Source organism: Lathyrus oleraceus, chromosome 7 (assembly GCF_024323335.1).
Source record: "Lathyrus oleraceus cultivar Zhongwan6 chromosome 7, CAAS_Psat_ZW6_1.0, whole genome shotgun sequence".
Lineage (NCBI taxonomy): Eukaryota > Viridiplantae > Streptophyta > Magnoliopsida > Fabales > Fabaceae > Lathyrus > Lathyrus oleraceus.
In genome coordinates, this window is record NC_066585.1 from 478,575,878 (window position 1) to 478,601,163 (window position 25,286).

General features: G+C 34.7%; 1 protein-coding gene across 1 annotated transcript; it reads right to left on the reverse strand.

The window, feature by feature from the left end:
- Nucleotides 1–3,254: 3,254 nt before the first annotated feature.
- On the reverse strand, nt 3,255–6,079 carry LOC127101047 (scarecrow-like protein 30). The gene has a single exon (XM_051038358.1). It carries the CDS (start codon nt 5,595–5,597, stop codon nt 3,642–3,644), a length of 1,956 nt encoding a protein of 651 aa, XP_050894315.1. The 5' UTR covers nt 5,598–6,079; the 3' UTR covers nt 3,255–3,641.
- Nucleotides 6,080–25,286: the final 19,207 nt, after the last annotated feature.

A 25,286-nucleotide genomic window follows, 5' to 3' on the forward strand; every position in this document is an offset into this window, starting at 1 on the left:
AAAAATCACTTTTAACTCAGGTGGGTGAGCGAGAGCAAAACATTTTGGCTTAAGAGTATAGCTTGAGTCAATAACACGAGAGTGTGAGGCAAAATCTTTTAATTTGATATTTCCTACTGAAAAGTGATTTACCTTATTTCATGTTAATTATTTACCGAATCCTCGAAGAATGATGTAATTTACATACTGACGCCTCTTTATTGAATATTTTCATTATATTATTATTTCCCGTTCAATTTTCCCTTAATCAAAAAAAGAAAACAATCATTAGTCTTAGTTTTACATAGTAACTTTAGATAATGATAGTTTGGTTTTTGATCCTTTGAATTTGTTTTAAAACTACGTGATACGACTGTGCACTTGCAGTTAACCATTTCGATAGATATACTAAGTCGCGATCAATACTTTTTATATATTTTTATCTTCTTCCCCTTCTTCTTATTCATCATCAACAAAATTCTAGAAAATTTTTGAAAATATTTAAAAGAAAAATAATTTCCATTTTTAATTAATTTCTTTTCTTTATAACATAAAGATGAGACTAAACAAAACAAAAATTTCAATTTCAACTTTACATTCTATTTAAGTACTCTTTATGAGATGCAAACTTAACACTTTAAGTTCTCTTGTCTCCTATAAACTTTAGGTGAAATTGAAATGTTTTGTTTAATCTAATCCTCATGCCTCATGTTATATTGAAAAATAATAATTAAAAGTAAAAGTTTTTTTTTCTCTAAGTTTTTGTTGAAGATAGTGATGAAGATAACAAAGAAGAAAGGGAAGAAGACGAAGATATATAAAATTAATAAACCTTTAAAATTTAAGAAATTTATTAAAAGGATCAAACGATTAATATTAAGAAACTGAAAATGTTTGTGGTGGACACCTAACAATATTATCTCATAGAATATACTTAAAGTTAAAAATTAGTTAGGAAAATAGTTTTTGAGAGATTAAAAAGTAATATTTATTTATTTATTTATTTTTAATTTTTGATCAAATAATTTAGTGATTAAAATGTATCGTGAACAAATAGAATTTTACATATTCGAATCTGTGTCCCTAATCATATATTTCTAACGGTTATCAACGGAAATGCTTTAAATCATTATCCCTATATAAAATGTTGTTTTTAACCATAGTTCATGCAAAGAGCTTCTTTAAGAGAAAAGAAAATCAATAAGGTATCCTAGTAAATCACCAAGAATGGTGAAGGTTATAGACATCACAATCATCTAGAAATCATAGTTTGGTCTCCTTCAAAAAAAAACCTAAAGAAAATGTTCTAGATTGGAATGCTCATATATGATGGTGAAGGGTCATCAAATCCTTGAATCAAGATTTATGTGAACATCTGAAATTGTCTAACCTCTATGCATTTGGAAAGTTATGTTTCACAAGGCTTCTCAGTCAGAGAGTCACAAACGCATCTACAAATGAATAATCCTAAAACAATTACAATCATGTCTTATTCAATGTTATTTTTGTTTCAGCTCAAGTTTGACTAATGATACATGAGGAAAGTTGAATATGATAAGGCTTTTTTAGTTAGAGATTCACACACTCACATCAAACTGAGGATTAATACACAATTAAGTTGATTTATGTATATACTTTTTGTATTATTGGGATAAAGTTGATATATCTATAACAAAATATAACCTTTTTCTTCTGTTTTGATTTTAATTTCTATAAACATTTATCTTTTTTTTAAAGACATACAATTATAAACATTTTCTTCTATAATAATCTCTTTCTCCATTTTTATTTTAAAACGGAAAACATTTTCTCTTTATAACTTTAATTTTTTTTAAAGGTAGTGTAATGTGAAAATTTTATGTAAATATCCCATTTTTTCAATTTTATTCTCATAATAACCATCAATTTTAGCTATTTTCTAAAATAATATATTTCCAAACAAAAAAGAAATTAGAATAAAGAGTTATTGCGGATGAATTGGCGTTTTCATTTAAAAAATAAGAGGTGTCGTCGATTGAATTGGTTAATGCATGTGGTGTAGATAATCCAATTGACATTTTTTAAGAACTATGATCAATTCAGAGTCGGTCCAAATATTTTATGGCTCTGTTATTATTTTAAAAATAAGGTCTTTAATAAATAAATTTCTATTCTTATTTTAAAAATAAGGCCTCTAATAAATAATTTTTTAAAAAAGAAAATCAGTCATTAATAAATAAATATTAAAAGATTTAACATTTCAACACTAATTACTCCTTGGTAGTGGTAGAGTAATATATAAATCATTTAATTACTTTGCAAACCTGTATATAGTATAATTAAATTATATATAAATTAATTAAACTCAAATATTTTATGGAGACCCCGAATATTTAAAGTCATGTGCGGTCGCATGTCTTGCACTAACTAAATTATATATAATTAATTGCCCTTGTGCCGTCTTGCACTAACTAAATTATATATAATTAATTACCCTCAAATATTTGAGATCCTGTGCGGTGACACGTCTTATATATAATTAGCGGAATAAATATCTCTACTTTAGTTATCCGTGTAAAAACTTTCTTTTTCATTTTCCTAAAATAGAGAGAAATTGAAAAGGGTACATGTTAAAAGAAAATTAAACAAAGAATTTCTGTTGTATTTTAACTCGTGTGTATACTAAGAAAAGCGTACGTATCCGATTGGACATTAGTTTTCATAATATGAAATACAAAGTGAAATAAAGTGTTATTTTACAGCTACTAGTTAAGATAAATTAGTTGTTACTTAGAAAGTAGATAAGTTTTATTTTTGTTATAAAAATTTTCATTCTCCAATTATCTTTTGACTAAACTCATTCTCCAGTTTGTTTTGACTAAATTCATTCATAAATGTCTTCACATTCTAAAAGGACAAAATTTACCTAAAGTTCCATTATTGACTTATCTCAATTCCTCCTTACCATATGCAGTATCCATCAATGTCTTCTACTTTGCAATGTTTGACTATTCTAGTTTTAGCCAGATGCACCTCATACTTAACTGCTAAGAAATTTATCTTAAATAGAATAACACTAGTATCAAATTTGAATATTGTTAAATCTTAGGAGACTTTTTCATCCCTTATTAAATCCACTAAACTAACTTCAAATTAAAAACTAGTCTTTATAACACTGCAGAATAGAAACTAGAAAGAGTATAACTTCAAAATAAAGAAGTTTCAGCCATATGGAGTACCTAAAACACAAACTCAAATGCAGAAACAAAGAAAGAAGATAATATTGCAGATGTATCTACTGGCCAATGCATAAACTGATATAAACTTGTATATAATAAGTACATAGTAAGAACATCTTCAATCTTAATTCTATTTCAAGTATATTATGATGATTTAAACCTACTTAAATCTGAGATCAATATACCCTTACTCGGTACTTACAGTTTACAGTTCACACACAAATTAGGAATGAAAAGAAAGAAAATTGCTACTGTGTAGCACCGATACTTCAGATTGAAGGCGTTACTGTCACCTGGCCAACACGTGTCTGGTTCAACACCTGCACGCCACTGACACATGGTTGCATTTACATCTATTTTCTTCAACTATTACCAGTATTGGTGTCGGACAAGTGTTTGTCTGGTGCCTGTGCTTCATAGGCTAGGACTGGTTTGGCAATTAGTTTAAGCAGGAACCCAACAAGAAACAGCTTGCAGAATACGTCCTTTCCAACCATGCAGAACCCATTTCCCATCTTCATCAACTACAAAATCTTTTGGATATTCCTTCTTCACCATTTCTTTCACTCTGTCCACTAGTTTAGGAGCCAATGGAAGTTGCTTGAATCTTGCTCTCTTATTCCTAACCTGCCAATTCTTGTAAGTCTCTGGCCTTTCAACCCTCTCTGCTCCCTCACAAGCTATCACATTTACTGCATCCCTTCCAAATAAGCCTCTCTCAAACATCAACCTATATGGATCATCACGCGGCACAGTAGCTTCAAGCATATCAAACAATGATGAGAAATGAAACATTGCTTCCCTGAACCTAGTCAGAAAAAATGGTGCATTATAAGTTCCATTCACTACACCATGTATGAAGATGCTTGGATTAATCCTCCTGATCAACCTCAACACAGCATCTCTCGGACAATTTGCGGTTACCGTTTCATCAGAGAGGTTCTTCATTCTGTATAAACAGTTAACCACTGTTACTTCTTCTCTATCAATCTTGAGATCTTCAAGTCTTATAGTGTCCCATTTCTGTGCAAGGCAATTGTACTCAAATGGAACTTTGAACCTCTTGCAGTACTTCTCAAGTCGCCGACCCGTCTCCTCAACCCTTTCTGCAGGCCTAAACCCTGGCTGAGGAAGATCAATTCCTGTAATACGAAGCTTCGGAGGCCCGCCGATTCTCTCCGAAAGACGCTGAATGAGACAAGGCCACTGAAAGCCATAGAAAATCCCAAAGTCAATAATGTGGATGCTGCTTTTGTTTTCTACCAGATTCAGAATAGTTCTGTTGGCCAAGAAATTCGACATCCTTTGAAATGGAGATGCTGTGATGTAAACTTTATAAGCTCTTAACATATCTGCAGAAGACGACGACTCAAGGAGCTTATACATTGGCGTACCAGCAGATAACCGTGCCTCGAGCCCATCGGCAAAGTAATGAGCTAAACGCTGAAGTCCATCTCCAAGAGGTGAAGAGTTCTGCCTAATCTGCTTGAGTATGTCATTAGCATTCCTTTGATCATAGCTACCAACAGCTTGTGCACATTGAGTTAACAAAGACCATAAATCTACCGTAGTACTTAAATTTTTACCCTTGTTTGAACCTTTCTTGGAACGTGATGTTTTTCTATTAGATCCCTGTGATTGTGATTGTTCAGGATTAGCACAAAAAATGGACGGACTTTTACCATCGTTACAAAGAAGTACCTCATCAAACATCTCTGATAGCTCTGAATCATCAGAATAAACAGCTGAAACCTTGTTACTTCTCAGATCTTCTCCATGTAAGATACCAATATCATTCATCAAATAGCCTCTCTTCTCCCTTGACCTTCTAGAACCCAAAACCATATTATTACCCTCTTCATTCATCTTCCAAGCACCATTTGGAAAATTAAAAGCAGCTTCTACCTCTCTAAACGGATCATGAGGAATTTTATCAAACACCTCATAGGTGTTATTTTCTGGTGAATCACAATCAACTACAGAATTATCAGTGGTGTAACTGCAATTACTATAGCTCTCAGAACTAGAACTAGTTCCCGTTCCTGTTCCTGTTCCTGATCCCAAATTATTACCTAAAACATCATAAAACGATTTTTCAGCAGCTTGGAGTTTCAAACAATCCTGCAACATACAGGGTTTTCTCTCCAAATCATCTTCTTCATCCATGAGTATATCACTTATGTATCTAAGAATAGGATTCGAATACTTAGTACTCTCAGAAGATTCACCACTAGCAGATTCTGAATGAGTTGAAGGGGATATAGAAATTGAAACAGAATCTTCAAAATTGAACTCATTTTCTGGATTCTGGTTTGAAAAAACAGACACAGGAATGTCTCCAAACATGCACCCATTAACAGAACCAGGAAAATTCTCAACAAGAGTATCAGCAGAAAACATGTTGATTTTTCAAACAACAGAATCTGAACAAGAAACAAAACTTTTTTGTTGTTGTTGCAGAGATCTAGGTGAATATTGTAAAACAAAAGAGGAACAGATCTAGTAATTGAGGTAATTATTTGTTTGAAGAAAGGTACAAGAAAAAAACAAGAACAGAAGAGGAACAAAAACTGAGAGAAATTAAAATAGTAGAGTTTTTGTTGGAAGTGATGAGAGTGGTAAACGGCGGAAGGTTGAAGAAGAAGTGTTATTATCGGTTGAGTTTATATATTACGCGGTGACGGAGAAGTTTCATGGAAGGTGATTAAGCCTTTATAAGGTGGCTCTGTGAAGACATGTCAATAATTAATGTTTTCGAAAGTTGATTCGGATATTAATCAAAGTTTAATAATTGTAGATCATAACAGATTTATATATATTGTTTAGAGTAGATACAGAGTTGGCACTCAAGTTTTCATTAGAATAAAAGTTCTCTATTATAACCCTAGAAAATCCAAGGATTTATACAACATTTTGATAGGAAATATATGATAGGCCGCATCAATTAATTTAAAATATTAAAATTAAAATTAAAATTAATTAAATATATTTTAATGTCATTTTATTAAAATTATTCAATTATATTTATTATTTTGGTTTAATTAGGCCTGACAAGAGGGTTTAATAGTGACGAGTTTAAGTATTATCAGACCCACCTCCACCATCTTGAATCAGCCTCGTTCTCATCCCGATCTCCATGTACAAACCTCGCTTCTGCTCCGGTCAGAGGTAACAATTGACCACAACCCACTTAGATCGAGGAATTAGTTTTCCAACCCCCGCCTTCTTGTACCAATCTCGTCTCCATCCCTAATAAAAGGTAATAATTGACCACTCACCTCACTCCTAACTGAAAACGGGTTTCCCCGTCCTGTCCTATACCCACCTGAAAAAACTATTTTTTTTCTTTAAATATATATTTTTTTCATAACAACTAAAATAAATAATTAAATTAAATATTTAACCATTTTAATAATAATAATATTTACTCATTTTTATTTAATCTATTGAAAGGTAATAATAATTCTAATAGACTTGTTATTTTTAGATTAAGAAAAATAAATGGATAATAAATTAGAGAAAAAGGAATATGCTCTTATAGTGTAAAATATTTTTACAATATCAATCAATAAGACCCGTGTATCCCACTACATCATACTTTTATTTTTAAAATACGGTTATGATTTAACAATATAAAATATTTTAATTGGTTGTCAATGTAATATTTTTTTACACAGACATTTATTAAATTTAATAGATCTGAGCGGGGTGGGCGTGGGGTTTGTACTAGCATCCCCACCCTACATCCTCGTCCAGGGACGAAGCCAGAAATATTAACAAGTGGAGACAAATAAATTTTAATTAAATTATTGTATAACTAATTTATTTTTAATGTTATTAAAAATATATATTTTTATGATGTGATCAAATTTTTAGTTAATACTTTATATTTTATATTGTGAAGTATTTGATTTTTGACAAAGTTATTGTTGAAACGGGAAAAAAGAAGAATATACTTCGACAATTTAAAATAATTTTACACTATCAATCAATCAACAACTTATATTTCGACAAATCACACTTATATTTTAAAATTACATTGATGACATGGCATATTAATAAATTTTTATTGAAGAATAATGTAAAACTATTTTATAATTTTAATGCATCATCTTTGATCTCTATTAAAAAATATTTGTATTGTTCATAATTTTTGTACATAAAACAAAAATTAATTTTTAAAATAAATACATCTTTATTTTTTTTAAATTGTTGATTAATAATTTCAAAAAATAAATATATCAATAATTACAAAATATTTTTACCAATATTTTTTGAAAAAAATATTAATTTAGTAGAGAAATATTTTAAATTATACTTAAAACAAGTATTAAAATATTAAAATATTAAAATATTATTACTTAAATAATAAAAAATATTAGTATAATTAAATTTAAAATATAAGTGGGGGAAGAAGCCCCATTGCACTATATGTGCCTCCGTCCCTAACCACATCCACTCCCAGTTAAATATGTTTTTTCTCGTTAAATTCAGGGCACATGTGGTCGTGTTTTGCTGGGTTCGAATTTGTTTTTTTTGTTGCCATGTTTAGATTTAATCATTTATTTTGATTATTTATCATTCTCTTTTTATAATATTAAATTTTAATATATTATATGTATAGTCTTATATAATATTACTATTTTTATAATCTAAATAAAAAATAGAATATGTACTTTAGATATCCAAAAATCGATTTAAATTAAGTTGTATGAAATTGGATTGAATTACATCAAAATTTTCAGCCAATCATTCAAAACCGAATTGAACCATGAATAAATTTATTTGTAGATCAGATGAATTTGCCTAAAATTCGATCTTAACTACACCACAAACACCATTATCTCTCACTTAAAAGAAAGTTAGGAAACATAGACCCTTAAAGTCAATCCAACTCTTAATTCCAAAAAGATGGTTAAGTGTGATCAATTGTCGGAGACGGGTCAAAAACGAGTTTAAATAAAATGTAGTATAATAAAAGCGACACTCGAGTCGTATCGCAAGGACTCTCAAAATGATTTAACGACCCAAATGAAAAAGGGGCGGTTTTAAGGTTCAGAACTTAAATCGAAGATGATTAAGGTAAAATCAAAATGGTTAAATACGTTAATCTACTGTATTGATTTCCGACTTATCATCGATTCTTATAATTTCAATTCCCTAAGCGGATTCGATCATATTCGATTACAATACCCACTGAAAAGCGTAATTGGTATTATATGATGTATGTTCCTAATTGATGGGAAATTAAGACACAATAACATACCAATACACAACAGATATATAATTCTCCAAACTTGTAGGAACCTTGAGGATCAACAACAAATATAAGACAGAAAATCGAACAAATAAAGGCACAAAAGAATATCGATATTTTTAACGTAGAAAACCCCTCAATATGAGAGTAAAAACCACGAGTCGTCTAGACCACATAAGTAACTCCATTATAATCAATTAATGGTACAAGAGAATCTTAAAGTGATTCACAAACCAGTGCTAACAACCGCAAATCACAAAGCAAACTAGCTTACAAATAAGAATCAAAAAGCTGAAAAATTTCCTAAATCTGCAGCTTTAGTGCGAAACAGATAAATCTCACCTCAGACGTTGTTTTGAAATTCTGAATGGTCAAAAGTTATACACATGTGTTAAGAACATGCTCTCTAAATTTGAGATTGATCCCATGGTTAACAAATCAGGGATCGTCAATTTAGTGAGACTGATTGTAGAAAAACGAGAATGAGTCTCTCTCCTGTTTTCTCTCTTTTGAATCCTTATTTTCTATCTATCTCTCTCAACCATAAATTGATCCTCTCCACTTAAATAATTGAGACAAATGGGATAATCATATATGAGTCTTTATCCACATAGGAAGGGATCTCAAACCCAACAAATCCTCCATCATAGTGTGGAGGAAATCGCCAAACCGACGATATCACAACAAGCTTCAAATTTACCTCTTGGTAATGTTTTAGTCATCATATCATAACCATTATCATTTGCATAAAATTTAGCTAACTCCAAAAACTTATCATCCAAAACATCACATATCCAATGATATCTCACATCAATGTGTTTGGACCTATTATGAAAAGTCGTATTCTTACCAAGATGAATAGTGTTTTAACTATCAACAAATAACACATATTTGTCTTAAACAAAACCAAGTTCCTGCAAAAATTTCTTCAACCATAGTAACGCTTTGCATGCTTCGGTAATTGCAATGAACTCAACCTTTATAGTAGACAATGCCACACACTTTTACAATCTGGACTGCCAAGCCACAACTCCCCCTACAAATTTAATCACGAAGCCCAAAGTGGACTTTCTGGAATCAATGTCTCTAGTTATATTAGAATCAGAGTACCCCACTAGAGTATGCTTATCTCCTCCAAAATAAAGCCTCACAGAAGTAGTACCGCGAAGATAACTTAAAATACATTCTATAGCATTCCAATGCTCACTACCTGAATTTGAAAAAAATCTACTAATTGTACCAATAACATGTGTTATATTTGGTCTTGTACACACAATTGCATACATCAAACTACCCACAACAGACGCATAAGGAACATGTTTCATATCAAACACTTCATCTTCACTTGAAGGACTTTGATTAGAACTCAACTTGAAATGAGTAGCGAGATGAGTTCTTACCGCCTTGGAACTTTCCATTTTGAAACTTTGCAGCACTCTTTCGATATAATATTCTTGTGACATCCAAAGTTTCTTCTCTTTTCTGTCACGCATGATTCTAATGCCAAGAACCTGTTTAGCTACTCTTATGTCTTTCATGGAAAATGACTCTCTCAATTGCTTCTTTAACCTATTAATGTTAGAAATACTTTTCCCTACAATAAGCATATCATCAACATATAATATCAGGATAATGAAGTCATTGTTAGAAAATTTTCTAACAAAGACGCAATGATTTGATGTAGTTTTCTGGTATCCTTGATCACGCATAACAGACTCAAACTTCTCGTACCACTGTCTTGGAGCTTGCTTCAATCCATATAAACTCTTTCTCAATCTACACATATGTGTTCTTTACCTTTAACTTGAAAACCATCAGGTTGTTTCATGTAGATCTCTTCCTCCAAATCACCATGAAGGAAAGTCATTTTCACATTTGTTTGCTCAACCTCTAAATCAAGAGTAGCAATCAAACTCAACACGATTCTAATTGATGACATCTTTACGACATGCGAGAAAATATTGTAACACCCCATTTTTCTAAAAACTATTTATATTAATTAATTATAATTTTATGTGTGTATCTAATTATTATTTATGTGATAATTGAGATGTGTTAGGGCAACAAAAATGAGTGACCTTTAGGTAGAGAGTGTGACGAATAATTAAAGGTTGATAGATTTATTTAAAATTATTTAATTTATTAAATAATGTTTTTGTGTTATTATTTAAATGAAATAATAAAATAAAAGAAAATAATGAGTTTGGGGGTGGAAAGTGTGAATTCTGGAGAATTAAAATAAATAATGTAAGTTAGTAATAAGTTGGGCCGTAGTGGAATATTAGAAAGATAGAAATTATATTTTTAATTTATGAGGAGAGAAGTGAGGTGAAACTTTTGGAATTGGAGAAAAAGAGACAAGAGAAGAGAAAAGTAAGAAAAACCTAAGGAGAGCTCTAGAGAAGAGAAGTCACAACCAAAAGCTTGAATTTTTCTAGAATTATAAGGTAAGGGTGTGAATTTGATTCAATAATAGGGATATGAATGGAAGGGTAGAGGAAAGTTTAATTCTTTTTGGATTGATGAATGTTGATATTTGTTGAATGAAATTTATGTTCTAAAGTGTTCATGTATGTTCACCATTAATGATGATTGAAGTTTTTAGAGATTGATATAGTATATAGATCCATGATTATATGAATATAATTAATATGTGTATACTTATGACTGAATTTAAAACCATAAAATATTTTTGGTGATGATTTCATGGATGTTTTTGGGGTAAGAGAACATGAAAATTGTGCTGGAAATTTCATAAAACAACAACTTTTTGGTAACGCCTTTATGCACGATTTTGATCATAACTTTCAACTCGTAAATCATTTTGGGATGGGGTTTGAAGCGTTTGTATGTGAGGGAAAAGGTTCTTAGTCCTTGTTTTAATGATGTCAAACATTTTAGTAGCTCATACTGTGTACTTTGAATGGTGTCACCACATCATAGAGTGCATTCATTCTTTAACATGCTCAAAGTATCAATTCAATGTGTCTATGCATATAGAATCATATCATATATGTTAATATTGCACTTGATCATTGTTGGTACCTTAGGTCCATAAGAGAATGATTTGGATTGACCAAAATACATCTTAAAAATTCATTTTTGACCATTTAAAATCTTTGAGTCGACTCATTCTTTGGAGCGGTAGACTCATTCATGAATGTCATTTTCTTTGTAACTCACGGGTCTGAACAGGTCGAGCCCTAGTGTGAGCAGGTCGACTCATTCATACATGTCATTTTCTTTGTAACTCACGGGTCTGATCAGATCGAGTCATAGGTCGACTCATTTATGGAGAAAAAAACAAGATGAGTCGACTCATCGCCCTGTTGCGGTCGACTCATAACCTGTTTTATTTGAATTGTGTTGTTGCGGGTCTGAACAGGTCGAGTCCCCAGTGTGAACAGGTCGAGTGGTCGTTCATTTCACTCATTTTTCTACTGTGTATTTTTGCTAAAAGTTATGCTGTGTTTTTCACTTGGTCCATACATCATATATATATATATATATATATATATATATATATATATATATATATATATATATATATATATATATATATATATATATATATATATTGAGTCTCATTTTCATCTCATGAACAAGAAAAGTGAAAGATATACACTTGAAGGTAGCGGAAATATACCCGAACGTATCACACGCTCAAACATACAACAGAGTCGCCATCGAACTTTATTTATCCCCAAGGGGAAGGGAAAACATCGATAAAACCCGGGGGAAAGAGATATACTGGGTAAGGAAGTCGATTATGCAAGGGGAAGGTATTAGCACCCTAAACATCCATGGTACTCCATGGGAACAATTTTGATTGTTCTCGCTCGAATAGGTGTGATATCTAAGATTACTCGCAAAAGAATAAAGGGAAAGGAAGGGAAATAGATAAAGAGCTCGGTAAGGATTGGGGCCCTCATGCCTACGTATCCTCATAATGCAATGAGGAATTCAGAGCTTCGTAGTTCAAGGAACTAGAGGCAAGAGGTGGAAAGAAGTGTTATCAAAGCATGGTCTGAACCAAAGAATACTGTTGTTTGAACTCCAAAAAGGGGTGATGACGTGAACCCAAGAGTAAAACTGGTATGAACCAACAAGTGAGGGGTTAAGACATGGTATCACTGTATTGGAACAACCAAAAAGAAAGGGTTGCCTAAACACGGCTGCAAAGCATGTAAGGAGATGTTTGTCCATGTTACAAGGTCTGACAAGACAAACAAATCGGCTCTTGGTTCACAAAAAAAGGGGTACAAGATGGAGCACAAAGATATAGTGTATTTGTCTCAAAGAATAGGTATATCACATGGAGTGAATGGAGGTAGAGTATGAAGGTATCATGGAAATGAATGGAGTGAAGTAACCAAAGTCACAGAATAGAGTATCTGGTGATAAGTGACTGAAAAGGTTTATTTTGAAACCAAAGGTCAAGGTATATTGGAATCCATAGGAAAAATGGAATTTGTACCATAGAGGGAAAGGTGGCATGAACCACAAGTGAGGGGTCTAAGACATGGTATCACTATATGGTTGGCCGAAAAAGAAGGAATTAAATATCTGGCAATAAGCCAAACAACTCTAGGTACAAAAGCGGACTATTCATTAAGCGTCCTAAAAGGGTGTGTATGGAATTCCAAAGAAATTGTGTATTTTTGATGTCAAAGGGATAATATGTCACTGGGTGAACGATTGATGATCGAAGGTAGATAACGAATTGTGAAAGATATGAATGGTGTCTTAAGGCGAAGGAGAAATAATTAGAAGTATGCTTGCCAAGGATTCGCATCCTCGTGCCTACGTATTCTCATTGTGTAATGAGAAAATCAGAGCAATCGTAGTTCGGAACTACGAAAAGAAAGGAAAGGAATAAAATGGTGTTTGTCCAAGCACCAAGGACTGAAATGATTATAATTGGAATGATTGAGAATTGAATAGAATGGAGAGATACTTGATAGTTACTGGATGATGAGAATCACACTAACTTTCAAGTGGAGGTAGAAGAGTCTTTGTAGTTGTTTCTAACATGATGATGAAGACCTTATCAATCGTTCGATTCGAATTTCACTAAAGTCTATGAATGGAGGTGAATACGATGAGAGTTGGGTCATACGTCCCATACCCAAAGATACTCAGAATGGGGGTAGGAATACTTCAGTCTCACTCCTTCTCCATTACTTAAGGATCGTATCGTACAACTTGATTCATGATCGATAAGTTGTTGATTGTAGTCCTTGCTTTTGTTGTTTTTGCTTTGTGAATATAGACTTGTTAATCATATGGTTAAAATTGTGCTAAAGTTTATGAATAGATGTGAATACGATGAGCATTGGATCATACGTCTCATACCCAAAGATATTCAGAATGGGGGTAGAAATACTCCAGTCCCACTCCTTCTCTATTGCTTAAGGCTCATGTCACACTCTTCTAACTTTTATTTAACAAGAGTTAAAGTTTCCACCTTCGATGTGCTTGAATAATCCGCTACTCGGTATGATTGAGGATGCCTTGATTGAATATCTTGTCTTGAGGCCTTAAGCTCCACAACTTGGACGAAAAGTCTTATTAAGTGACCAAGGGTCTTTTGGTCACTCAATTTAGACCGTGGGATTATACAAGTTCAAAGGATTTAATTAATCAAAACTGTTTTTGATCAATTTAAATCGGAGGGCTTGAAATGATTTGGAATTTTAGGTTAAAACCTAATCTAATGGTTAGAAATTAATCAAGCCAATCTAAAGGTACATGTTAAAGGTCATGGCTTGATTAAAAACTATGTCAAAATCTATTCCTAAGAGAACATGCAATTATATTAAATACATGGGATTATTTAATTAAAAGCTAAGAACGTCAAAAATTAGGATTAATATGCATCAACCATAATCTTCAATTTGTCACCAATGAAATTAAAGGAAAATCTAATAAGACTAAATTTAATTAAAGTCTAAAAATCTATCCTAACATGAGTTATACATTTGATGTGTATTTTAAAATAGGTAACTAATGTATATATTTTCTAAATTATACTACTGATAGTATATATATTCTACTAAACTGACTAATATATTTTTTAACTAAGTAACCTAATAGTACATATCTTCTAAGTTAAGTGACCAATGTTCTAAGTAAACCACTAATGTGTACATTTCCTAAACTAAAGCTATGATGATAGTTTCTAAGCTATGATAATAGTTTCTATTGGATGCATATATTTCCTAAACTAAAGCTATCATAATAGTTTCTAAGCTATGATAATAGTTTCTACTGGATGCATATATTTCCTAAACTAAAGCTATTATCTTATACTTTCTAAGCTAAGTTAAGATATTAATTCTAAAAGCTATTGATATTATCCTATTTAAAAACTGTATGCACCCATCCAACTAAAGCTAATGCATATGCCAAACTAAAGCTAAAGTATTATCAAAACCAAAACTACTGTATATGCTAGAAATAATGAATTACAAAATAGAAGCCTAATGTACTAAAACAGAAAATTAGTGAAAAAACATAAAGGTTACAGTGTGCATCTTGGTACTGTTATGATCTTTATTAGGTCCCTTTTATCCACAAGTCCATGATTGACTTCACTATATCCCACATGTTGGTAATGCCACATTTAGATGTAGAAAGAGTCTTATGGTGGACTAAGGACAATCTATACCCCTCATACTCCCTCAAGGTCAATATCCCTAAAATGAATGGGAATAACTACAATGAATGGGCTCAAACCGTTCGATTGGTATTGGATAGCAAAGGAAAAATTGATTTCTTAACAGGAGCAGTAGTTGAACCGGCAACAGGAGACCCTCGTTACAAATAATGGAAGTCGGAAAACTCCTTGATTATTGCGTGGTTGGTAAGCTCTATGGAAACTGGAATAGGTAAGTCTTACATGTTTTTACCTTCTGCAAAGGATGTTTGGGAAGCTGTTAAGGAAACATACTCTGATATTCAAAACTCCTCTCAAATTTTTGGTTTAAAATCAAAGTTATGGCATGCGAAACAAGGTGACAGGAGTGTAACTGCTTATTACAATGAACTGTTAACACTGTGGCAAGAGTTAGATCTCTGTTATGATGACAAGTGGAGGTGTACAGAAGATAGTGTTTTGTTTCTCAAGAGCCAAGAAAATGATCGAGAATTCATGTTTCTCGCTGGGCTCAATAAAGACCTTGATGAGGTAAGAGGTAGAGTTTTAGGAAAAGTACCATTGCCAACTCTTCGTGAATTTTTTGCAGAAATAAGAAGGGAAGAGGCACGACAAGGAATTATGATGGGTAAGACACAACGAAATTCTGAATCTGAAGACTCAGCTCTGCCTACTAGGAACCTTGACGAGGGAAGAAGGTCAGACAAAGTTCCTTGGTGTGATCACTGCAAGCGCGAATGGCATACACGTGAAACTTGTTGGAAGCTCAAAGACAAACCTCCTAACTGGAAGAAGAAAAGTGGTCGTGCATTTCAGGCTAGTAATTCTGATCAAGGGCAGCAATCTCTTCCGTCTCAGTTCCCATTCACTACGGAGCAACTAGACAGACTGTACAAACTCCTTGAGTCTCCAACCCCTTCTTGCTCTATAGCAACAAAAGGTAATTCTGCATTTCTTAGTGTCAGTCCCAGTCATACTTGGATAGTAGATTCAGGAGCCTCCGATCATATGACAGGTGAATCTACTTTGTTCTCTTCATATAGTCCATGTGCAGGTAATCAAAAAATAAAAATTGCAGATGGCTCTTTTTCAGCCATTGCAGGTAAAGGGTCAGTTGTGTTGTCTCAAATGTTAACTCTTAAAAATGTCCTTCATGTTCCAAATTTATCTTGTAATTTAATATCCGTGAGCAAATTAGCCCAAGATATAAATTGTCAAACTAATTTTTTCCAATCTCACTGTGTCTTTCAGGATTTGAACTCGGGGAAGATGATTGGCAGTGCTAAGGAGAGTGGAAGACTCTACTACCTTGAAATTGGATCTGCATCACAACTATCTTCAAAAACAATAAGTTCCTGCTTTGAGTCTTTTTCCGTTTTGAATAATAAAGATGACAACATTATGGTATGGCATTTAAGATTATGTCATCCTAGTTTTCGTTACTTAAAACACTTGTTTCCTAAGATATTTCACAATAAAAACTTTTCTTCGTTTAAATGTGAAGCATGTGAATTTGCAAAACATCATCGTTCCCAGTTTTCAATACAACCTTATAAACCATCAAAGCCTTTTTCTATTATAGACAGTGATGTTTGGGGCCCTAACCGTACAAGTACACTCTCTCTCAAAAAATGGTTTATCACATTTATAGACGACCATACAAGAGTATGTTGGGTGTACTTGTTAAAGGGAAATCCAGATGTTTGTCAGGCTGTAAAGAATTTTGTTTTAATGGTGCAGAACCAATTTCAAACAAATATCAAAATCTTTAGAAGTGATAATGGCAAAGAATATTTTAACACTATCCTGGGTGGTTTTTTTCTAAAAAATGGGATTGTTCATCAAAGTTCATGTCCTAATACTCCTCAACAAAATGAAGTGGCCAAAAGGAAAAATAGACATTTACTAGAGGTTGCTAGAGCTCTACTTTTTTCAAATAAAGTACCAAATTATTTGTGGGGCGAAGCTGTTTTAACAGCTGCGTATTTAATTAACAGAATGCCCTCCAAAATTCTCAATTTTCAAGCTCCTATTAACTTCTTCAAAGAATGTTTTCCTAGTACTCGTGTTTTAACTGATTTGACTTTAAAAATCTTTGGTTGCACAGCCTTTGTTCATGAACATAAAAATGTTGGAAAACTTGAGCCACGTGCTATAAAATGTGTCTTTGTTGGATACTCCCCAACCCAAAAAGGATATAAATGTTTTGATCCAAAAAATAAGAAAATGTTTGTCACTATGGATGTTACATTCTTTGAAAATAAACCTTTTTTTTATGACACTCATCTTTAAGGGGGGGAGATACACGAAGACTCGTTTCAAATTGAGGACATGAGTTTTTTAAATAACTTATCTTTACCAATATCACAAAATTCTAAGTTTTTTACACCTGCACCAACAGAAAATGGCCGCGATTCTTTATCTGATCCTACTCCTGTCATGAGTAAGGAACCTTGTGAATCCGAGCCTACATTTTCTCTTGTAGAAAATAATGAGAATCCTGAAAACGATGATAATGATGATCTAATTGAAATGCCAAAAAATAATGAGTCACTTCAACAAAACAAATTTGAATTAGGAAACGGGACTTGGAAAGGAAAGGTTTTTGTGAAAAAGCACCATAAAGGAAAGGACAAGTCCACATCTCAACACTGCTAGGAATCTGAACCAGGGAATGATCAATTTCCTAACAAAAGAAAAGGTAAGTCTATCTCTGTTTCTGAGAGTCGTATTTTGTATCCTGATATAGATGATCCTGTTGCCATTAGAAAACCTGTCAGATCTTGCACTAAACATCCCATGTCCAATTTTATATCATATTCAAATTTGTCTTCATCTATGTCTGCCTTCACTTCAAAATTGTCTAGTGTAGAAATTCCAAAAAGTGTACAGGTTGCTCTAGAAATTCCAAAGTGGAGGGAAGTTGTACTTGAGGAGATGAAAGCTCTAGAAAAGAACAAAACTTGGAGTGTTACGCCACTACCAAATGGCAAGAAGACAGTTGGATGCAAATGGGTGTTTACTGTGAAGTATAATTCAGATGGGTCAATTGAAAGGTACATGGCTCGCTTGGTGACTAAAGGCTTTACTCAGACCTATGGTATAGATTACTCAGAGACATTTGCTCCTGTTGCAAAATTGAACACTGTCAGAATTCTTTTGTCTCTTGCTGCTAACCTGGATTGACCTTTGCACCAGTTAGATGTTAAGAATGCCTTTCTTAATGGCGATCTAGAAGAAGAAATATATATGGACATTCCTCCTGGCTTTGAAAACAAATTTGGATCAAATGTATGCAAACTAAATAAGTCTTTGTATGGATTAAAGCAGTCCCCTGGAGCTTGGTTTGAAAAATTCACTCAGTCCATGAAGAAACAAGGGTACATCCAAGGACAGGCTGACCACACCTTGTTCACAAAATTCTCCCACGATGGGAAAGTTGCTGTCCTGATTGTTTATGTTGATGATATTGTCCTTACTGGAGACGATACAGTGGAAATGGCAAGAGTAAAAGAGAAATTGGCAGTAGACTTTGAAATCAAGGATCTGGGATTCATGAGATATTTTCTAGGTATGGAGGTTGCTCAGTCAAAAAATGGTATTGTGGTTTCACAGTTGAAATACATTATAGACTTGTTGAAAGAAACAGGAATGAGTGGATGTCGTCCTGCAGATACCCCTATGGATCCTAATGCGAAACTTTGGGGAGAAGGTAATGTTTCTGTTGATACTGGGAGATATCAGAGATTGGTTGGGAAATTGATTTATTTGTCACACACCCGACCTGATATTGCTTTCTCAGTTAGTGTAGTGAGTTAGTTTATGCATTCTCCTTTCGAGGAACATCTTGAGGCAGTATATAGGATACTGAGATATTTGAAGGGAAATCCTGGAAAAGGATTATTTTTTAAGAAGACTAGTGAAAAAATGTGTCTATCTTCACCGATGCCGATTGGGCAGGTTCAGTCACAGATAGAAGATCAACATCTGGATATTGTACCTATGTTTGGGGTAATCTTGTGACATGGAGGAGCAAGAAACAAGGAGTTGTAGCAAGGAGTAGTGCAGAGGCCGAGTTTAGAGCTATGTCTCAAGGTATTTGTGAAGGATTATGGATCCTTAGAGTCCTAGAAGAACTTAAGATGAAAATTGAGCTTCCATTGAAATTGTACTCTGACAGTAAAGCTGCTATTAGCATAGCTCATAATCCAGTTCAACATGACAGAACCAAGCATATCGAGATTGATCGACACTTCATAAAGAAGAAGTTAGATACGGGAATCATATGTCTACCCTTTGTGACTTCAAGTCAACAAACTGCGGATATCCTGACCAAAAGCTTGGCAAGGCCTACTTTTGAGTATTTGATAGACAAGTTGGCATGATAGATATCTATGCACCAACTTGAGGGGGGTGTTGGAAAATATATTATTTCCGATTTTATTATTGTCTTTAATACTACCTTTATTTTTCTTTATTCTCAATTAAGGATAAAATAAATTGTAATTATTGTATCTTCACTATATAAACCATCTAAGGCTGATGAATAAAAGAAAACAGTTTTTACCAATTTTTTCTAATAATCTTTATTAGGTCCCCTTTATCCACAAGTCCATGATATACTTCAATATACCCCACATGTTGGTAGTGCCACATTTAGATGTAGAAAGAGTCTTATGGTGGACTAAGGACAATCTATACCAAACCAACAATTCAACTCGCCTAAGATCAAAAAGATCAACTCAATGACAATTCAAAATTCAATATGGTAAACGATTATTCAATTCCTCTTCATTTCTTCTTCATCCTCTTTCTTTTATTCCATTGATTTTCTTGTTGTTGTTGATTCTTTTGCCATTTTTCAATGCTTGAATCCCGGAGAACTGTGAGGTGAAGTGTGGTGAGGGTTTATGCTCAAGTTGATTGAAGTTTCAATGTGAAGCTTCAACAACCATGAATTTAAGCTCTAGTGAGGGAAGTTGAAGAGTGGAGAATGGAGAGTGGAAAATTGAGAAAAAGTGAAGAATGAGTAGAATAAAAAAGTGAAGAAGAAGAAGCCCTTTTGTGAGTGAATGATGAATGCTTATATAGAAATAGGTGAGGGATGATTAGAGGTTGAAAATTGATTAGAAATTAGTTGGGGCTGTTTTGGGCATGTCATACCCAAAATTTGCCCATTAATATTTTAAGACATTTTTCAGGGCATTCCAACTCATTTTTATGACACTGATCTTAAAGGAACAAAGGCCCAGCCCACGAATGGCCCAATCCAGAAAATGGCCCAAACTGGCCTGTTCGCTACACGTTCGCTACACACTCGCCTAGCGAACGTTCGCTACACGTTCGCTACACGCACGCCTAGCGAACGTTCGCTACACGTTCGCTACACGCTCGCCTAGCGAAGCTGACAGACAATAGAAAATTTCGGGCTTCATTCTGAGCCCATTAGGTCATCAAAGGAGTATTATAAATACCCCAACTCCAGAACGAAGAGGGGAAGAAAAACCCGAGACGGAGACGGCCGGAAACCCTGACCTAGCAACCCCGGAGAGTAGCCCAGAGAAGTCGGAGTGAAGAAACCCTGACGGCCGCTCATCCGCACCGAAGTTACCGCCGCCCAACTCAACCCGATACCAAAAGTGACTTGCCAATTCAGCATTACCACTCCATTGCAAACAGGTTTGTGTATCATTATTGTTTTATGCTTCCAATTTGTAAATCTCTAAATACATAATGATTGAATTTTTGGATATGTAATTAGACTTTGCATGTGAATTCCAGTACGCCTGGATATCCTGAGTGTTTGACCATATTATTTCTGTAATTGAATGCAATAAGGCATGCAACATGCCGAGATCATACTGTTCTGAAATTCAAAACTCGCAGCCGCTCGCTAGCACATCGCTAAGCGAGCATGTAGCGAGCATTCGCTAGGACCTCGCTAGGCGAGGCAGAGGCGAACGGGACAGCCATTGATATTTGTTATGTCCTATGCGTAACCTGATCTATTCTATGTTAATTATGCACTGTTTTGCCTGACATTCATGCTGCTGTGTTTTCTTTTGCGGTGTAATCCTCGATTGCACCCTGATTGGTATTCTAACCCGTTTGCTGAATTTTGTAAAGGTTCACATATCCCAGGAAAAGAGTGTTGTTTAGGCCTTCCACTTTATTTGTGGGATACCCTTATGAAGATCCACCCTAAATTGCTTAATTAATTTTAATGTATTAATTTTAATGTATTGATTTTAATATGGAGATTCATCCTAATCACCTAATCGACTTTAAAATATGACCTTTAAACATGTGATTTTGGGACCTCTCTTTGCTGTCCTACGGTATTACGGTATAACGGTCATGTCCCGCGAATGCAGGGATACACTTAGCAATGGCCCTTCGATTAAATCATCATAAAATAAATCATAGTCCCTCGGGTGTTGCCTTCGAATATATGATTTCGTCCCTCGATGACCCTTCGATGTAGCCTCCGGTTAAATGATGATCGTCCCTTCGAATGCTAAGGTATCCTTACAACTGTTGCCTTCAATGACCAATCGATGACCCTACGATGACCCTTTCACATCCAGAGGATAAAACTACTTACTTCTCAATAGTAAGGACATTCTTACCCTCATAAGGATAGGAAATGCCCGGAAAGACCTCGGATAGGTATAACTCTTAATTGCTTATTCACAATTTAAAATTACTTTTCACACCTTACACCTTTCAAAACCTCTATTAGAAAATCACCACTTGGCATACATTCGCACGAGAATCATTGCCGAGTTATATTTTTCTAAACTATTTTCAAAACTAAACGAGATAACCACTTTGTATACATTCATTCAAGAATCATTACAAAGTTAAATTCTCCTTTTCAAAACATTTCCTACACATTTCTCAACCACTTTTTCAAACTAGAAAAACATAAATGATTGAGCAATTAAGAGCCCATGGATAACCATGGATACAAAGGGTGCTAACACCTTCCCTTTGTATAATGTACCTCCCGAACCTAAGAATCTAAATTAAGATCTTTCCTGTTCTTTTCCACCTTTCCTTATTGGATAAAAGAAAAGTCGGTGGCGACTCTTGCTGACCGCGACATTGCGATTAAAAAACACAAAAAGTCAGTTCACCGTATGACAGAACTGGCGACTCTGCTGGGGACTTACAAAGAGAGGTCACCTTAAAAATCATTTATGTTTTAAACTGTTCCTTCTTTTGAGGGTATTTTATGCTTGAGTGAAAGATCCTACACCCGGATCTAGTGTACCTTAGGTAAGTAGCAATAGATCATCGCGACTATCCGGCGTATACTGGAATGGTTAAAATGATGGCTACGGTTAATGTGACACTTTGGATGTCCTGATGTTCCTCATGTTTACTTGAGGAAAAATTTGGCATTCGCGTGGTGTCATCAAAGCATTAACCAGACCTTTAGAACCCTAATTGACTCATCCTAGCCATTAGAAAGTAGTGAGATAACTGGCTTCGGTTCCGAATGGGGGTTGGTTGATACTCGATACTACACTCTTTGAGATTGGACTTTAGGGAAGCTTTGGTCAACCACTTGGTGTTGCACTGAAGTGGACTTAAAGAAAGGTCGATGATTTGAGATCCTTCTAGAACCCGATTACTATTCTAGGACAGGTTGAACCAACCAAACTTTAGTGGGGAGGGTACTTACCTATGGAACTCATGCAAGCCTTAAAACTTAGGAATGATGGTTGTGTGACTTGCTTGTGCTTGTTATTTACTTAACGTCATAACATCATAACATCATGGCATTGAACTAACCATTTCGAGGACTTAGGGATTTAACTTTGCTCTATTTTGTAAAAAAAAAAATAAAAAAAAAAAAGTTTCCTTTTTTGGTAGTTTATGCAAAGTTAAATTCCAAAAGTCCTTGAAAACATTTCATACATTGCATAGCATAACATTGCACAACAGGTGTTCTAAAGGGATCAATGTTCTCACGGTTTTCATGCAAACAGAAAAATGGACCTCGAACAAACTGTCAAGGATCTCCATACTCAGAATGCTCAACTCCAGGAGATGGTCTCGAACTTATCCAAGGGGCAGGAAGAACTGAAGGCTCTTTTGCTCGAGAAGAAAAAAGACAAGAAATCTGTGAGGCACATTAACCCGGGAAGAAGGCAGTTTACGAAGATCAATATGACTTTAGCACAAGCACTGCAGGGTATGCTAAAAGCAAATTTAATTACCCTCAGAGATCCTCCTGCAAAACCCAACACTACTTCTCCTAGTTATAATCCCGACGCCAGGTGTGCGTATCACTCCGATAGCCCCGGGCATAATACGAACGATTGTTGGTCGTTGAAGAATAAAATTTAGGATATGATCGACGCCGGAGAATTTGAATTGGATCCGCCTGAGACTCCTGAGGTCATCACTGCTCCTCTGCCTAATCATGACAAAACTCTTAATGCTATAGAGGATGCTGACAGTGATTGCGACCTGGATAGCTGGGTCTACCCAACAATTGGTGACGGACTCAATAATTGGAAGGCTGAAGACACTATCCCAATTTCCTTTAGTCGAGAGTAATTGTTATTGCTATTTTAGTATTTCAAAGCATTGTGTCTATACCCGGGGCATAATAGCTAATTTTTCAAGGGTTTGTCATTTTCATAAGCATATTCATATTCAATAAATCAATGGACTTTTTGCATTCAAATATTGCGCTCTTTATCTTTCCTGTCATTTTCCAAACAAGCTATGTTTTCTTACACACACTCACGTAACGAATTGCAGATCCATACCCACTCTGGATCCTGTTGATAATAGTTCTACTACTGTTCATTATGACTTTGAAAATCCGATCTACCAAGCCGAGGATGGAAGTGTGGAAGATTGTGAAGTACCTGGAGAACTTGCCAGACTGTTACTGCAGGAAGAGAGGACTATACAGCCGCACGAGGAGTCAGTTGAGATTGTAAATCTGGGTACCGAAGTAGACAAGAAAGAAGTCAAAATAGGAGCAGGCTTGGAAAACAGTGTCAAAAGAAGGTTGATTCAGATGTTACATGACTATGTAGAGATTTTTGCTTGGTCTTATGACGACATGCCAGGACTGGATACTGATATAGTAGTACATCGGCTGCCAACGAGGGAAGATTGTCGTCCTGTTAAGCAAAAGGTTCGTCGCATGCGTCCTGAAATGTCTGAGAAAATCAAAGCCGAGGTTATGAAACAATTTGATGCAGGTTTTCTGGCTGTCACTTCTTATCCTCAATGGGTTGCTAATGTGGTACCAGTGCCGAAGAAGGATGGCAAGGTGCGAATGTGTGTAGACTACAGAGATTTGAATAAAGCGAGTCCCAAAGACGACTTCCCACTTCCGCACATTGATGTTCTGGTAGATAACACCGCTCAACACAAGGTATTCTCATTCATGGATGGATTCTCAGGTTATAACCAGATTAAGATGGCGCCTGAGGACATGGAGAAAACTACGTTTGTAACACAATGGGGCACGTTCTGTTATAAAGTAATTCCATTTGGTTTAAAGAATGCAGGGGCAACGTATCAGCGTGCTATGGTGGTTTTGTTCCATGATATGATCCATCATGAAATGGAAGTGTATGTGGATGACATGATAGCCAGATCTCATACTGAGGGAGAGCATCTCGATCATTTATACAAACTGTTCGAGAGGTTGAAGAAATACAAGTTGAGGTTGAACCCGAACAAATGCACCTTTGGAGTAAGATCCGGCAAACTCTTGGGCTTTATTGTCAGTGGTAAAGGGATTGAGCTTGACCCGACCAAGGTGAGAGCTATTCAAGAAATGCCAGTTCCCCGTACAGATAAAGAGGTCAGAGGTTTCTTGGGACGTTTGAATTATATTGCCCGGTTTATCTCCCACTTGACTGCTACCTGCAAACCCCTCTTCAAACTACTGAGGAAAAATCAAGAGATGGTATGGAATGACGAATGCCAAGAAGCTTTTGACAAAATCAAGAAGTATCTCCGAGAACCTCCAATTCGGATACCACCAGTTGAAGAAAGACCTCTCATCATGTATTTGACCGTGTTAGAAAATTCAATGAGGTGTGTGTTGGGGCAACATGACGAGTCTGGTCGAAAAGGGCATGCCATATATTGCCTTAGCAAAAGGTACCGACTGTGAAACAAGATACTCACAGCT

Bases quoted from the DNA above. Each gene is read 5' to 3' on its own strand.
- LOC127101047 (XM_051038358.1), bottom strand. From the start codon at position 5,597: ATGTTTTCTGCTGATACTCTTGTTGAGAATTTTCCTGGTTCTGTTAAT.